The 17,150-nt window shown below is 41.7% G+C and overlaps 2 protein-coding genes across 7 annotated transcripts in view; one reads left to right on the top strand and one right to left on the bottom strand.

Moving 5' to 3' along the window:
* Positions 1–10,966, top strand: part of SIAH1 (siah E3 ubiquitin protein ligase 1) — a 54,315-nt gene extending 43,349 nt beyond the window's left edge. For 5 of the 6 annotated variants that reach the window (XM_069026606.1, XM_069026602.1, XM_069026605.1 and 2 more), the window contains one exon: positions 9,569–10,966. In XM_069026606.1, coding sequence (XP_068882707.1) covers positions 9,571–10,419 — 849 coding nt within the window. In that variant the 5' untranslated portion in view covers positions 9,569–9,570 and the 3' untranslated portion in view covers positions 10,420–10,966. Of the gene's footprint in view, positions 1–6,233; positions 6,537–9,568 lie in introns of those variants that run through there. The other variant, XM_069026603.1, reaches the window with a different exon arrangement.
* A 3,213-nt stretch (positions 10,967–14,179) lies between these two features.
* Positions 14,180–17,150, bottom strand: part of LONP2 (lon peptidase 2, peroxisomal) — a 38,334-nt gene continuing 35,363 nt past the window's right edge. The window contains exon 15 of the mRNA XM_069026601.1: positions 14,180–15,680. Coding sequence (XP_068882702.1) covers positions 15,459–15,680 — 222 coding nt within the window. The 3' untranslated portion in view covers positions 14,180–15,458. The remainder of the gene's footprint in view (positions 15,681–17,150) is intronic.

Below are 17,150 nucleotides of genomic sequence, written 5' to 3' on the forward strand. Positions count from 1 at the left end.
AGTGTAACCAGGCTTGGCTGCAGAGTTTTCAGTAGCCGCATTTGAGAATTTGATTAACATTTTAATAATGATTTAAAAATATTTATTATTGTGGCAATTGAATCCTCATGCAACAGTATTGCAGAAGTAGTTGATTCAGAATTGATGAGTGGGGAAAAGTTAAGTCACTGAAATAAAACAGAATAGGTTTTAATGAAGGCACACAGGCTTCAAAGAATAGGTTCTAGAAACAAAAGGTATGCAGAAAATGTGAGTTTAAAGAATTGAAGTACTGAAAAGTGTGAAACCATCAGAAATGCAACTCCCACTGTAATTTTGTACTTCTTTTACTAAGGTCTTACACTGCTTAGAGTCTAAGTTCAGTGCTTTCTGCTTTCTATCTGTGGTATATCAACAAAATACAAAAACCTGTGGCCCACCTTAGATTTCCACAGCTTTCCTTTTGAATTAGTATGCATAGTAGGAAAAATTTACTTCCAAAATGCAGAAATGTCCATTTTAAAAATACAGACTCGATCTTTTACTTTTAAATGTTGTGTGTTTTATTCTCCTTGTGGTGTGTGTCTGTGATAAAGACATTCTCTTTACCAGACATTCTTCTAAATGTTCTTGTTTTTGAAGATTAAAATAATTTTTAAAAAACCTCCAGATTTGTAAAAACTCACTCAGATTGACTAGAGATTCTGTGTAGTTTAGTACTAGAAGTTCTGAAAAATTAATAATTTCTGAGGAGTTAAGAGTTAGGCTTCCAGTGCCACTAACATGTGTTATGTGATGCTGGAGGTATTTATGTGTAGGATCCATACCTGACATACCTTGTGGCACCAAGGTCTGTACTCTGGAATAAGTATCTTGATTCTCCAAGCCCTCCCCTACATATTTGCTCTCCTGAGTTTAGATTGCTGTACTTTACAGAGGCTCTACTGTCATCAGGACTGTGTACAGGAATGCAGAACAAATGAAGGATCCCAAGAACAAATGATTATTTAAAATGGAAATACATATGAACCTAAGCAATGAACAAGATGCAAATATCTTTATAAAAGTAGTCAATGGATGTCATCTGTCCTGACTTCCTGCAGAGGAGCTTTCTGTGTCACAGTCAGTCTCCTGTAGGGCAGTCTTTATTTGTAGGTCTCCTTGATTAGGTCTGGTTATTTTGATGGTCTGCTCCCTACTACTGTTAAGTTATGCAGGAAAATATTTAACATAAAATAGGTCTTGAATTTGAATTGGAATAGGTATCACAGAAAGACTTAGTAAGTGAAGACACATCAAAGTACAGGTACTTCTTTTGGTTAAGCCTGACTGAATTAAGGTAGGTGCTTCCATGCCACACCCTCCTCCCCGTGTCTGCCACAGACACAGGAATGGTGATGCAATATTGCGTGGCAATTACAGCATGCACTGAAGAGTATAGGGTTTGCAAAATCAGACTGAGGAAAGACACAGCCCCCAAATTGTCTCACGTGGTAGGATTTGCTGTTAATGTTTACAGAGGGGGTTGGTTATTTTTTTTCCTTTTTCCTTTTTTTTAAAATACTAATGGAGTGTAACTGTATACAGAGCCCATCTATGATGCCTTGCAGAACAATTGAGTGTTTCCTGTTTAGATACTTCTGAATGGCAGTATGTGTTAGAACATGAAAAATAACTTGCTTTTCTCTTTTCTGCTGCTGCTGTTACTAATTCACTCTGTAGCTGATCCTTCTGTATGCCTGCTTTACTTTTTATTGCAGCTTTGTATGTCTAGAACTTTAAAAAACGTAGTTGTCTCCCTGTGTTTGTAGATATCACTGGGTTGAATTGTTGGAGGATGATTCTGATGCAGCTCAATTCAGTGTGCTCTGTGCGCAGTGTAGAGAAACTAGCTATTACTGAAAATAAAAATACTTTCCCTGTTACTTAGTTTGCATAGAGTTATCTGTATTTTCATGTGAAGGTTTTTTAAATTTTCTTAGATTCTGTGGTTTCTGCCATTGTAATTTTGAGACCTGTGCCCAGACCACAGCAGGCTGCAGACAGGCACGCTCCGTTTGGTACCTCAGAAGGCTCCTGGGGTATAGGTGCTGGTTTGGGTCCATCCCATGGTTTATGGTGCTGCAGGGTGAGGGCAGGTCTGGGTGTCCTGTGGCAAGGAGGGCTCTGGCCATTGGCTGCCTGCTGATCCTGGCACTGGGGATACAGAGCTGGGGAACGAAGGGGAGAGAAGGCTCTTGTCAGACAGCACCACCAGGTGCAGTGCAGGAGTGTGAAGGATACAACCTGGAGCAGTGTTTCTCTGTCACCATCTTCACACCTCTCTGCTAGGTGGGATTTGGCAGTGTCACAGCAAGATAAGTTACTTGCTTGTTTTTAAAAAGGAAAAAAATGGTCATGTCCAATTTGGAAGTGGTCCATGATCTTTTTAATGCAAGTGTTTGGTTTTGATTTGTATTTAAAGAGTGATTTTTCTCTGTATTTTTGTTTAGCTGTGTATAGTTTCACTAGCCTAGTTTGTGGCTTTATTCCCTTTTATTACATTAGATTACCAAATAGCAATAATTTTTATTTTGTTGCTTATACTAATTTATTTAATGTATTACTACATTTTCTTTTTTCACAGTGGCATTTGATTAGTTGGTTTTAATATAGCTTACATTTTCAGGAATTTCCTTGATAGTTCCTGTAGCTTTTGCTTTCTGTCCTCCTGAGTCCTTTTCCTTCCAAGCTCAAAAGACAGGGAGAGATAAATGTCCTGTTTTGGTTTATAATTTGTATATGGTCTGAATTTACAAAGAAACCTACTTTCTAATTTAATTCTGCATATAAGATGTGAAAGCTGGCATGTTCTCCAGCTATAGAGTACAGAGTAAGTGGTCCAAACTCATGTTCTGGCTATTGATCAGACATTTTTAGTTTTCCTTTGGAACAGAATTTGGGGGTTTATCAGGTATTTTCTTAGAGCTTTGCTCCTCAGTGTGTTTTTCTTCGCAAGGTTGGAGTACCGTGGCACATGGTCTCCAGTATTCTGTGCAAAGTTGGATGTTGAATCACTGTTTGACTGGAGTACAGGTTATTCACATGTCGGAATTGATGAAGTTCTTTGTTGCATTTAAAATTGAATGCTTCAGTCATAGTAGTTGGTTACTAATGTGATTTTGGTGTGGTTGTTGTATGTCTTCTATAGGACACTGTTCCTTCTTAATTTTACATCATGAAGTTGTTAGAAAGAAAATCTTGAATAGCTAGGAAAAACTTCTCCTGGGTTGATGTTGAGTATTTCAGCATACCTTGACAGGAGAAATAGTGAGTGGTAGTGATGAGGCAGAAGTCAAACAGCACTGGCCAGACTCAAGTTTTTGCGATCAGTTAGGAATAGGTCACTCTAGTTTGGTGGGTGTAACAGTATTGATGGTTTACATGGTTGTGTTTGTGCATGCATGTGCCACACAGTGTGTGCTGAACTCGGAGAAGGTCTGGATGGGCACTGCCATGGCTCTATTGGTGATGGTGTGGGGTATGAGGGAACCACGTGTGAGACGCATCAGAAACATGGGGCATCAAGGACTGGGGTCTCACTGCGGTGGCGGCCACAAAGAATTCCATGGTTATATAAGTACATTGAGATTTCACTCATGATTGGGAAGTGGGGTTGGTAGGGAATGTCTTGAGGCGCAAGAAAAAAGTTGCCTGCAGTTTCAGGAAGAGTGGGTCACTGCAAGGTAGTGGGAAATGCTCTAATTGTGTATGAAAAAGAGATGAACTGGACAGATGACATTTTGGCAAAGGAAATCATCATGTCTCTTGCCTCAATTTTGTGTATTTATTTTGGTCTCATTTTATAATATTTTATTACATTGGATTGATCTAGCTTTTGCTTGTTATGCAGGAAAAGAGAAGCCCTGAGGTGTCTGAAATAACATAGCATAGTTAAGGGCACCAAAGAAAACAGTGTCTGGAAGGGTTGGAAAAAATCGTAATTCATTAGTCAAAAACAGAGTGTATAGAGACTAAGTTGTATTATATAGTTGATTAATAATTTATGTCATGAACTGTCTTCTAAAACTTCTGAAGTAGGCCAGCAGGTCCAGAGGCTGTGTTTGAGCAGGGGTGCTCATGTCTGTCCAGGCCTGCATTTGATCCTAACCATGCCAGGCCCTTGGGATGCAACATCTCCCAAGAACTGGGAAAGAGGAACTGATAGACTGCAAAAGGCAAAACCTTGGGCCCTAAAATGCCTTTTAAATGAAATAGAAATTAAAAATACTAGTTTCTTTAAAAATATGGGTAATTTTTTCTGATATATTTTATGTGTAATGAGTATTTTCAACCTTTCATTTAGCTTTTGGGTTTTGACAATCTTTGGCTTGCATCACATCTTGAAAAAAGTTAACTTGTCAGTGTTTTTCACAACTTCATCCTGTTCTCATTTCCAGTGTTCTCTAACAGTCCTGTGTGTAAAAAAGCCCTATTCTCAAATACGATTGTACAGTTGAAAAAATTGAAAGATATTCTATTACTTTGTTGGTGTCTGTAATACATCAAGAGTGCATTTTGAATGGAAGTCCCTGAACTCAGTTAGTTTTGAAATGTTATAGAAAAAACCACTTTATTGCATCACATACAGACAATGGGGATAAATAATTTTTTTTCTGTCCTTTTTTTGCTCTTTTATGAGACTTTTTCCCTTCCAGCCATTAAGATGCCTGTACGGAACTTTTATGTGGGTTTTTTCCCCCAAACTGATATTCAGTTACCCTTTCAAAAGCTAACTAAAATGTTAAACTCAAGTCTAATCTATTTGATATAGGTGAAGATATGAGAGATGTGATATTTGATATGAGAAAAGTGGATGGTGCTAGGTTGAATTTGTCAAAGGTGCCCTGTATTCCAGTGAAGCGCAAATGTGATTTCTAGAATGTGTCTGGAGCTAACACCTCGGTAAGGTGAGAAGCTGAAAGAGTATCAGTCTAGTCCTACTTACTGTTGTTAATTCTCTGGCACATGAGGTACACCATCTTTTTCAACTTCTGGAAACTGCTTTCCATATGCCTGTGCCTCAGCAGCACTTTTTAAACAGTGGATTGGTTGTGCCTTCCCATTCTCACAGTATTTTGGTTCTGTGTCCGGGTCTCAAAGGCTTTGTCCCCGAGGCCTGCTCAGCGCAGCAAAGCACACGTGCAGTAGTAGCTGTAACCTGTCCAAGGGCCCATGGGTGTGCTCTGGGGACACTGCCACGGGAGGGGCAGCCTAGGGCATGTTTCACACACCTCAGAACACACTCTTAGTTTCTCAAAAGCTGTTGCTGTGCAGTTTACCTTCAGCTTTTCTGTTCTGCTTGAAAGTTTTCTTGACTCTTACCTGGTGGGATGCTGTATATTGCACGTGTGGGGGTGAGACTGAAGTAAGCTTTGTATTGAATGGCCAGTTTTTGTTCATAGTGATCGGGCATTATTTGCATGTGTTAAAGTGCTGATACAAGTCTTCCTTGAAAAGGACTTGGGTTTCAAATAGTAGGAAAGCATTTTTTTAAATAATTTTCTTTACAGCCTTACTTTTTATGTTACCACAACAGTTTATCTCAGTGTGTTATTCTGTTGCCTCCACTGAAACTTGTACTTACTTCCATGATCGTCATTACATCAGCGTTCCTTAATGTCTAAGCTTTTCTGAGCTAAGTGTGTGCATCATGCTAAGTGTGTTGACTTGGTTTCCAACTGCTTTATCTTTTAACTGTCCTAATTCTTTTTTAATAGTCCGAGTAGGTAATCAAATACGCCACACTGTTCTAGTTCTGTTGTTCATTTCCTTGAGATTATGCTTTTGCTTAATTGAATAATCTTTATACAAATGGAGAAAATTCCCGTTGAATAGGACTTTATAGATCCACAGTGAAAAATGCTCATCTGAGGAATATCCTTGAAATAGGAGGAAGTGATTTTCATGTATCAGGGGAGTTTTGAATGGAATCTATAGCTTTTTAAAAGCAGTTATTTCGGGGGAAGCGGGGCGCTTTCCCTGTGCGCACGTGTGAGGCACGGCCCCGGATTGCGGGCGTGCGGCGGGAGCTGCGTGTGCCGGGCCGGGGCGCTGCCGGGCGGGAGGGGCCGGATCCCGGTTCCACGGTGGGGCGGGGCCGCATCCCGGTTCCGCGGGAAGGGCAGGGCCGGTTCCCGGTTCCACGGGCGGGGCCGAGCCGGCCCCTCCCCCGGAGGCAGGCGGGGCGGGGCCGTCCCGGGCCGGCAGTGGCGGGGGAAGCTCGGGGAACCATTTTGGGGCGCGGGGCCGGAGCGCGGCCGCACATGGGGGCGGTGGGCCCCGCCCGGGGCGGTGACATCCGGGCGCGGCGCGGGGCCCGCCGTGGGTCGCGGGGGCTTTCGCCGCGGTCACTGCCCGGCCTGCGCCCCGCTCGCCCAGAGCCCGTCTGTGCTGCGCGGACACGCCATGAGCTCCTCCGCGCCCCATGACGGGCAGATCTGCCTCCAGCGGGCCGTATTCCTGGAAGGGCGTCTGGTCTGCGTGCTTGCCGGGGAGTAAAACCTGCAAGGGGAAAGGTAGCGCCGTTTAAATTGCTTTATGCACAGTAGTTAAAGCTGGGCTTGTAGGACCTGTTAAGTCGTGTCCCGCGAGAGGTCTTGGTAGCCTGTGCCTGTCACCTTCCCCAGAACAGTGTCGAGAATACAGCAACAGGTCGCTGCGTTCTGATGTTACCAAGAACAGTTTTCTTTGATTTAGAACTAGGAAGTCTTAAGATGCGTTTTCCTCTTTTCACTGTTCCTGTTGGTTAATTTTTTTCAAATGTGTACAGTCTTTTTGATAATTGGAGTTAAAGGAACTTGAAAATGACACCTTAGTGTTCCTTAGTTTGTCGCTGTTGCTTAGAGACTTGTTCCTAGTGTGTGCAAATAAAGACAATGTAATAGCAAATATTGCATATAGGGGTTTTTACCTGTAGTAAGGGGTTTGTAACTAAAAATACCTTTAAACTTTATTTCCAGTTCTGTAGTTGGTTTTCCTTGGTTTGTAATTGTATAGTTTTTATAGTTTGGTGGTTTACATGTATTCCACTGTTAAAACCTTTACTTGTGATTAACTTGTAACTTTTGTGATAGCCACAAAAGATGTATTATTCATCTTTGTGCTAACAAGAGTGATGAAAATGTAGGCTTTGGGCAAGTTTAGGCTTGGTAAATTACAGTTTATAGCCTTATCCAGTTTCTTTCTTGCATGCTGATCTCAGTGGTCTGGTTCAGAGATTCCTGCTCGTTTTCATTCTCTGCTCCTGTGAGTGTTGTGGAAGGTGTGTGTGAAGGCTGCTCAGACAGGAGTGCTGGTAACACAGTTCTGTTCTCCAGTGCTTCCATAGCTTAGAATGCTCAAGTGGGAAGTGGCATCTGTGTGCAAGGTCTTTCAAAGAGTTTGTAGGTTGCTTCATTTAACTGTTGCACGGGCTCAGCGAGGTGTAATTAAAAACAGCAGAGCTCACCCAGCTCGTCAGGCTGCCCAGGGAACTGGTCTGACGCAGTGGTTTTCACCAGCGTTATCTGCAGGTTATGGGGGATCCCTGGATCAGGATGCATAGGGTCAGGCAAGAGGAAGCACACACAGACTTTTTTGAAATGTGTGTGTTTGCAATATTTAAAGGGAAACACTTTCAGAATTTTACATATGAATATACTTGTGATTGCCAAGCTTTTCCCAAGTGAACAGTGTAATCAGGATTGGTTCTCCTGTCCGATGGTTTGTTCTGGAGCACAGAACTGGAGGGTGCCCCCCATGTGCAGGTGCTGGGGACGCAGAGCAGTGCAGTTGGCAGAGGCCTTGCTGCTCGAATCCCCTCAGTGGTGCAGCATCACTTCCCCAGGACACATGCTTGATTTGTCACAGACACCCTAAACTTCTCATCTAAGCTGGAATGCCTCACAGTGGGAAGATGCAGCCAAAAGACACAAACATTCTTGTCATATCTCTACGGTATCAGTTATGGCCCAGCACTGAAAACTGCTGCGTGGGGTTTTTTCCCAAGGATGGGAATTGGGTATTTCTAGACCACCGAGCCTGTGACGGAGTAAGACCATTTGGTGGGTTGAGAAGATGCTGTCAGTGGGCTTGTGAGATTCATAAAATCAGTGACTGAATATCGAATCTTAGACACTCATGCTTTTCTAGCTCTGGGGAGAGGTACTTCTGTAGAGGAATTTGGACGTGTCTGTCATTACTTTTTGAATGTCAAGGACTAAGTCATTTTGCAAGTTGGAATCTCGCAGTTCCTCTGCTTTGTGCCCTGAACAGTGCTTGTCTTGCAAAAGCATGCACAGTATGCTGCTCTGAGCTGTCTGGTCCAAGTATGAGTAAGTTTGTGGGTGAAATGATGCTAAATATGGGAAGCTTGCCTATTGCCTAATATTCCCATGTCAAATAGCAAGGAGATTAAAGATGAGGTTTATTTTGAGAGCTTTATACGTACGTGACAGTTCCAGAGCTGGTTGTACTTGCAGAGAGGCACTTAGGGTGGCTGAGAATTGTACTGTGTAACAGAAGCCAATTTTGGATAGCATTTTATTTAACTGCCCTTTACCTACAAAGGTATGGTTTATTTTTTCAAAACTGTGTTTATTTTTTCCAGATAGTGCTCGTAATTCCTTCTGCACAAGAAGGAGGACAGTTAGGAGTGCAGGAAAACATAACATGTTAAGAAATATGGTACTTGTTCCACATCTGTGGAATGCTTTGAGTAAGCTGTTTGGTCAGACAGCTGTCACCTTTGTCTGGGGACATTGGAAAGGACAGAACTTCAGTGGGAGCTCCACTTGAACATAGAACTTCATCAAGAGAGCCTTTCCAAGAGACTGTAAATGCCGCAGTACTTCCATGGTAAAATTAATTTCCAAATTCAACAAGTGAAGTTTGAATTTTTAGTCTTATTTGGGAAATTAAATAAAATAATTGCTTTGGGGTTTTTTTCTGGTAACCTCACAAACGGTTTTGGTTCAGGAAGCTGAAGTAGTGGATGTGCTTTACAAGCTGTGGGCCTCAGTAGCAGAGTAATGAAAATGAAGAGTCACTGTCCTGTGTTTTTCAGCTTTAAAAAAAAAAATTACACTCTAAACATGATTACTGAGGTCATTATCCAGAAGATAGTTTTTTTCATCAAAAATGCCTCGTTTCTCATACACAGCAGCTTAGAATTGTTCTGTACACAGAGTTGATACACAGAAGTGATCTGCATGAAGCATTTCATAACTGCAATTTCAAAAAAACAAACCAGCAATAAAAAACTTACTATTTTTAGCACATTTGTAGTACTTCTTTACTCCTCTCCCTTGCAGCTTCCAGTAGGTAAATTCCACTTCAGAACAATGAGCAGAACTTCTTCACTTGTTCAGTTTCCATGTTGTGCAAGCGTACCATATGCATACAGCTGATCTACTCATAAGATATATGCAGTTTGTATTACATGGGGGGTTTTTTGCTTTTATTTGTATCTTATTTTCTCTTGAAGCTTCTTTGTAAGTCAAGAAATCCTGTGTGCAGAGGCAATGAAACATGGTTAGATCTGAATTGTTTTTCCTCTGTTCTGTTGCAGAAATGAGCCGTCAGACCGCTACAGCACTACCCACGGGTACTTCCAAGTGCACGCCATCACAGAGGGTGCCTGCGCTGACGGGCACCACAGCTTCCAACAATGACTTGGCCAGTCTCTTTGAGTGTCCTGTGTGCTTTGACTATGTGCTGCCACCGATTCTGCAGTGTCAGAGTGGCCATCTGGTCTGTAGCAACTGTCGCCCCAAACTCACGTGCTGCCCCACTTGCCGAGGCCCGCTGGGCTCCATCCGTAACCTGGCTATGGAGAAAGTTGCCAATTCCGTACTCTTCCCATGTAAATACGCCTCTTCTGGCTGCGAGATAACTTTGCCACACACAGAAAAAGCAGACCATGAGGAGCTGTGTGAGTTTAGGCCTTACTCCTGTCCCTGTCCCGGTGCTTCATGTAAATGGCAAGGCTCTCTGGATGCTGTAATGCCACACCTGATGCATCAGCATAAGTCAATTACAACGCTGCAGGGAGAAGATATAGTGTTCCTGGCCACGGACATTAATCTTCCTGGTGCTGTTGACTGGGTTATGATGCAGTCTTGTTTTGGCTTTCATTTCATGCTAGTGTTGGAGAAACAGGAAAAATATGATGGTCACCAGCAGTTCTTTGCAATTGTACAGCTGATAGGAACACGCAAGCAAGCAGAAAACTTTGCTTATCGACTCGAGCTAAATGGGCATAGGCGGCGATTGACTTGGGAAGCAACTCCTCGATCCATTCATGAGGGAATTGCAACAGCCATTATGAATAGTGACTGTCTAGTCTTTGACACCAGCATTGCACAGCTCTTTGCAGAAAATGGCAATTTAGGCATCAACGTAACTATATCCATGTGTTGAAATGGCAATCAAACCTCTTCAGGCCAGTGTTTAAAACCGTTGCATTTAATTTAGCAGAAATAGGGTAACCATCTTTGACTGTCAGACAAATTATTTGGTAGATGGAGGGTAGACATAAATGAAGGTAAATAAAAGGAAAGGCTGTTAAATTACAGGAAGCAGTTGCATGTAGTAACTAATATATTTAAAATAAGTCAACAGTAAACCACTGAATATATATATACACCCAAAATGGGCATCTTTTGTATTAAGAATTGATTCTACAGGAAATGTTGTAAAATAATTCTAAAAACTTGTTTGTAGATTGATTGTACTGTTGAAAAGGATACTGTTTCGTGTTTTTGTTTGTGTTTTTTTCCTCCCCTTTTGACTGACAAGCCATGTTGAGCGGTCTGGTCTCTGGCCGCTGCTTCCCTTCCTCCTCCCCACCCCCCCTTTGTAAGTCACTACATAGTATTGCTGCTGTTTGTGTATATTTTTTGTGTATTTGCTAATTTTTATTAACTTCTAGTTTTTCATTAAATAAATATGACTTTCTTTTCTGTAATTCAGGTTTTTCTCTTTTTTGTATCTTTTTAAAATTAATTACAGGTGTCATCTTTTGATATGCATAATTGCTATGGTAAAACTTATATTTCTGTATGTTTGGTAAATTTTGTCTCTTTCCAGTAGTCAATTCATTGGTGATACTGTTCTTAATTGAGCTATTTGTGAATGTACTGAACTCGAAAGGAGTGCTTATGTTCAAAGATGTCAGGAAAGACAGCTCCTTTAAAAACAGGTCTAGATGTTGTTGTACTTTGAGTTATCTTCTAACAAAAATGAACAATTATTAAGAACTTTCCGAATTAAAAAAAAAGATTCACATTTCAAATTTAGAGATGCTTAGAAATTTGATTGCATCCTTGTATTTGTTGGTTTGCAGTACAAAGAAAGTCTTGTATTACACAGTATTTGTAATTATAAAAGCAGACCATTTGTTTAAAAAAAAAAAAAGGCAGTCAGAGTGAGATGTTTTCAGTCTTTTTATATTTGTCATTAAAAGATTACCTGGCAAATGAAAAAAACACAGCCAACTTCTGCTTTTTGCTTTAGCTCAAAGTTTGACACATTGATGCTCTTGCTCAGTTTCTTGTCTTCATGTCTTTTGGTTGTTACTAAAGTAACTGTCTGGAACTGACTTTTGTATATCATTTTGGTGACATGATCCACATGACAGTGCAGATAAATAAATCTCTTCCAGGTGTGACTGACCAGCCCTAAAGGCTTTGGAAGGATACTGGGCTTTATGCAGACTGCCTGTATGTGCAAACCTGAACCACGAATGTAAACGGGATTTGTGTTACAAAACAGACACAGACGAGCCAGGGGCAAAGCTGTTCCATCTTGAGCTGTTGGATGGAAATCTTTGTCAAACCCAGTGGTAGCGGATGTGTCGGGGAGCTGGTCTGGCTATTAACTACTTTTGTAACACATTAAAATACAGTTTATTTCCTGTGCACTGTCTTAACTTTCTTATCAGAAGTTGATCTGTTAAGACAACTCTAGTTCTTATTTTTGGTGCATGATGAGGTAAGTAGTTCTACAGGTAAGGAACATAAAATCCATTGGGCTGGATTATTATACTACAGAAATAGCTTCATGTAGTAAAAGTTTCACTCTTAAAATTTGATACTTAGGCTGTTTGAACTGTGCACAGATGTAATTTAAAAGATGTACTGGTACCTTGTGGCAGTAGATAAATGCTTCCAAAACTCGTTGCAATCTAGCATTTTTTTCCTTTTGAATATACAGCCAACTGTTTGCAGTTTTCTAAATTCAGTAATTATTCTCACCTAATTAAGCTTGTCTGCATTTACCTCTAGTTTGTCTTTAACAGAAAGTTGGCTAAATACCCTTTTTAGAGGAGCCCACATCTCCCTTGCTTGCTGGTGCCTGGCTGGCTGGGCTATTCCAGCTCTGGTTTTGTTTAGGGAACGTAGTGGAGAAGCTGTGTGGAGCCCCTGACCCTGCCCTGAGAGGCTGGGGCTGTGTGGGGCTGGTCACTGCTGCTGCTTCTGTTTGGGAGGGTTCAGCTTGGGCCATGTCCCCAGGAGCACTGTCTCCCTGGAACCCTTGTGCTGAGCCGCAGTGATTCGATTGAGGTACGGTGGGCTGAAGGTCAGGGCTGTACTCTGGAAGGGGCCTTCAGGAAGGGCCTTTGCAGTGAGCTGTAGAAAGCTGCCTGGTGTGCTCAGACAGGTTGGTTCATGTTTCACAGAGGACAAGATCTGTAGCATAACTACTGTATGCTGACTTACTGTAATGTAAATTAGTATTGCTCCATTTGGTGTTAAATAATTGTATAAAACCTTTGCTATCCATCATCAGATGGAATGATGAAATTACCCTTCGGCCCAGATCCTCAAAAGTATTAGAAGCCTAATTCAGTGGATCTCCTCTAAAGAGTGTGAGGATCTGGTAAGTCAATTACACTGTTATATGTGAAAAAAGAAACCATGCTAGAAATCTGTACAGTTTACTACCTTATCTAAAATAAACGCTGTATTAAAGCCTGGCATTGTCTTAACATTAGCTATTTATTTTAGAAAGTGTTGTTTTACTTTGCTGTATTGGGAAGGAGTATTCAATTTGTCTCGAAAAGATGAAAAGCAGTAGATTTTGCATTTGTCTGCTAGCACTACCTCTGTGGTTTTTCATTGCCCTTTAAAAAAAAAAAAAGCCTTAAAATGTTTGACAAATGTGGATGTAAATATTTTGGTTCTGTTGTGACAGTTCCTGCTAGCTCTTGTTTGCAGTAGTGCTTTAAAATTAAAGCAGGTGAATGGTTTTGTATTGCTGCCTGTCCTGTTGTTTTATCCAGTCTTTTCCAAGCTGCTTTGATTAAAGCAGGAATTGCACATGTGGGATAGTTACTCTCCGTAGCAGTTTAGAGTGCTGCTGCTTTTACCTTTGATAAGCTTTGGCTGTCTTGTATTTTTCTGAGGGACACAATTTAACCTCAGGTCCATGTAACTGTTCGTTCCTAAGCAGATGATCCCCAGCGTATTGCCATCCCTTCAGAAGTTCTGTACTGCTCTGGCTCACTGCTGCACAGGCTTAGTCTGCTCAGTGAAAGCAAAACAAAAGGCACCAACATGTGGCTGTAGTATCTGCTGTAATGGATAATGCTTATGTTTTCTTCAAAAAAAATCTCAACACAGTAACAGAACATCTGTTCTGGCAGCAGGGACAGGAAAGGCTGGCAGTAAATGCCTGGTATTCTCTTCAGAATGGCATTACACCCCCTCACTTTCAGGTGGAGTCCATGGAGACAAGACTTAGGAATTGGAGTGATGTGTCAGACAGAAAGTCATCCTTTAACTTTTCTGGGGAGCAGCTCCCTCTTTTGCTGTGGTGGAAACTTTTTTTAGTTGTCTTCATTCTCTTTTAAAAAAATGCAGATTTGTTTTGTCCATGTGTAAACAGACAGTGCTGGAATTCTGAGCAGATCAGTGCTCTCACAGTGCAGGGCAGTGCAGGATTGTTTCTCCATCTGTTTGGAAAACAATTTTTCCCTCCTGGTTTGATCAAAAGCAAATCAGCAGCACAGAGTTACCAGGCTGGGGTTTTACCCAGGGGGAAGTTTCTTTGCACTTCTTCCCTGTTTGTTTCTCATGAAGCAGAACATGTTTGGAGACTGGGGGTGTTGTCCATAGTCTCGAACTTGGCTTGTGAGTGACTAAGAGTAGAGCTCTTACAATACTGACACAGAAGACGGTTTTATTTTTATCATTTTATTAGATTAAGTCTTTTGTCAAAGTTGTAAAATCTTTTGTAAAACAGGTGTTGAAATTCCCACTGAATTGATTACCAGCAGTGCTGTTTGTTCTACGTAAATCAGCTTTGTTATCAATGGAAATGAAAGCAAAGCAAACTCTTATTTTGATTTATAGGCAGCTTCTAGAACAGGCTGTTGTCACTGGTACAGTTTGTTTTTCATAAGCACTTTGGAAACGTTGAACAAGAGAAGGATGTAACAACATCCAGGATTTGCTTGTGGAGCTGACCCTAGACTAAACAATGCCAAAAGCCCAGATCACACACTGAAGTGCAATTCCCACTGAGGTTCAAGGGGAGATAAGAGACAAGGCTGTCAAAGGACAGGGAGGCTGCCAGACTTCCTGAATCTTATTCACAGTGAGTAATGACTCAGAAGTTTCTTGGCATTGTTTAAATGGATTTAATTTCCATAGGTGAACCTCCAAGCACAGGCATCCAAGCATAGCAATCAAGTCAGTTTGTAGTGGGTAAGAATGAAGGACATGTACTCTGTCCTTCCAAATATTACTGGGTTTTTTCATTAAGGCTTCAGCCATGCTCCATCCCCCCCTGCTGCTGCAGGGAGAGCTGTGCAGGTGTGAACTGATGTGTTCTTGCCCTTCGTACACAACACTTCTTACATTTCAGTTCTTCTGGCATTGCTTCCTGGGTTTGAAAAATGGTGCCTGCAGTGGCCTTGCTACAAACTAGAACCAAGTGCTGAAAGAACTTAGTAACTTCATTTAGACCACAGTGCTTCTCTTCAGATCCCTTAAGAGTATTTTTTTAGATTTCAAAAACCTTATTTTCCCTGATACTGCTGTTCCTTAGCACATTGTTATTCATTATCATTACAGATATTTTGTAAATAAGTAAACTTGCACTAAATCAATTTGCTTTTTATAACAACCCCACCTAAGAGCCTCTCCTGCTGCATGTTATTTCCTCTTTAAGGCTGTGACCAGCTGCTGCCATGTACATACATTGATGCCAGACAGGCTAAGGAATTCTTTCTCATGCTTGACTTGAGATTCAAGATTCTTTACTGATAAAAAGCAGCAAAGGCCTGTAAAATGCAGTTTCAGGTTGGTAACTGCTGCAGCAACACCTTCCTTTTGAGGGCACTAACACCCCATTTAAACAATCCTATTTAGCTCCTAGTGGTACCTGATACCTAACTGTAGCTGAAAGAGATCAAGAACTACGGAATTTGAGAGAGAGGTAACCTTGGCCTGTGCCTAAAGTTTGCTATTTAGATGCTCAAGCCTGGCCTTAACTGCAAAGCCGCCGTCGAAGGCTGCATTCAGCACCTCTTCCAGGCACCCGGCCAGCACGAAGGTCAGGTCCTGCCGCACGTGCACTGCAATCTCTTCAAGATCTTTCTCGTTTCTTTGAGGAATGATAATTCTCTTCAGTCCAGCTCGGTGTGCTGCCAGCACTTTGTCTTTAATTCCCCCAACCTAAGAAGGAGAAGAAATACTTATATAAAAACAATGAACTAATCAAATAAAGTAATTATTTTAACATCACGTAAGGAGTTAAATTCTGATGAAAGGTTCTGCCTCAGTCATTTAGGAAAGCAATTAAAAATGCAGTCAGCTGTAGCTCATTATGTGCTTAATGAGGGAAATATGTTAATATACTACAGTATTCTTTCTGTAACAGCTAATAAGAGAAATATAAATCTAGGAGTGCAGGTACAAGAGAATCAACAGTGGAAAAGTCATTGCTTTTCAGGAATTTTTTTAACAAAAGTGGTCTTCGCTCTATTTTTTTTATATGATGTGCTGAAATCCTGCACCTGCACTAGAACAGAAGATTTTTCAGATAAAGGCAGTGTTAGATTTTGGGGGAAAAGAGTCCTAAGGAAGCAATGTCTCATAAAAATAACTTGAGCTGTACTACAGAAAATGTACAGCAAAGCAAACCTGTGTTCAGCAGTGGAGAGATGCTTTGTGCTACACCAGCCACTGCTCCACTGAGCCTCCTGGTGGAGTTGCTAATGAGATGTAAACAGGGGGGTTAAGTTTTTCTTACAGCTGTAGCTTCTTTCCCCAAACTCCTTTCTATTCCTAAGGACCATCTCAGAGCAGAAACTTTTAATTTTACACTGCTTTAGAGGAGAGGAAGGCCCTGTGTTACAGCACAAAGGGCAAACCTCAGGCTGCTGTGACACAGGGCAGGAGTGCACTTTGACCCTCAGGGTGACCCCATGGGTCTGGGCAGTGCTGTGCACTCAGCTGCAGGGCCAGCCCCTGGCACGCTCCCGGGAATTCAGTGACTGATAACAGCCCGATTCCAGACTACCTTGGGGAAGGAGGAGAATGTGGTTTAATATTTATAGGTACCTTATCTCTGCATGCACCTTCGGCAGCAGGCACAGTGTGGTCACTGCCCAGGGCAGTAAGGACAGCCTAGCTGCAGGGCTAAGCTGGCTTGCACCAGAGTTATTCCAGGGTGCTCTACAACCCTGGACAATGGCCTGTCGTGTCAGGCTCACTGGCACTAGACCCTCTTAGGCCACTCCTTACCATGGCACCTCTGGTTCTGTCTCCTCTGCAGGAAACAAAATCCTGTCCCTGATTTCCATCTTCCTTCTGTCATCATTTGGTATGAGATGGTAACTCCCATATCAGCTTCAGCACCTGGGCCAGGCTCCACTGACACTTTAAATCAAACTGCTTGAAAACCTTCTTTGCCCTCATGCTTTGAAAAAGCTTTATAGAAAGCCCATTTGGCTGAGCTATGTACAAAGAACATTTAAGAGAAACCTAACAGTAGATCTATGGATTCAGGAATAACCTGTGTGCAGTTACTGGAGAGCTTTAAGACACAACTTTTCAAAGACACCAGAGGGTAGTTCTGTACCAACAGTCTGAGGAAGCACATTTAGAAATTGCAGTGCAGACTTAAGAGCCATCTTGCATTTT

The sequence above is a fragment of the Aphelocoma coerulescens genome, chromosome 11 (assembly GCF_041296385.1).
Source record: "Aphelocoma coerulescens isolate FSJ_1873_10779 chromosome 11, UR_Acoe_1.0, whole genome shotgun sequence".
NCBI classification, from domain to species: domain Eukaryota; kingdom Metazoa; phylum Chordata; class Aves; order Passeriformes; family Corvidae; genus Aphelocoma; species Aphelocoma coerulescens.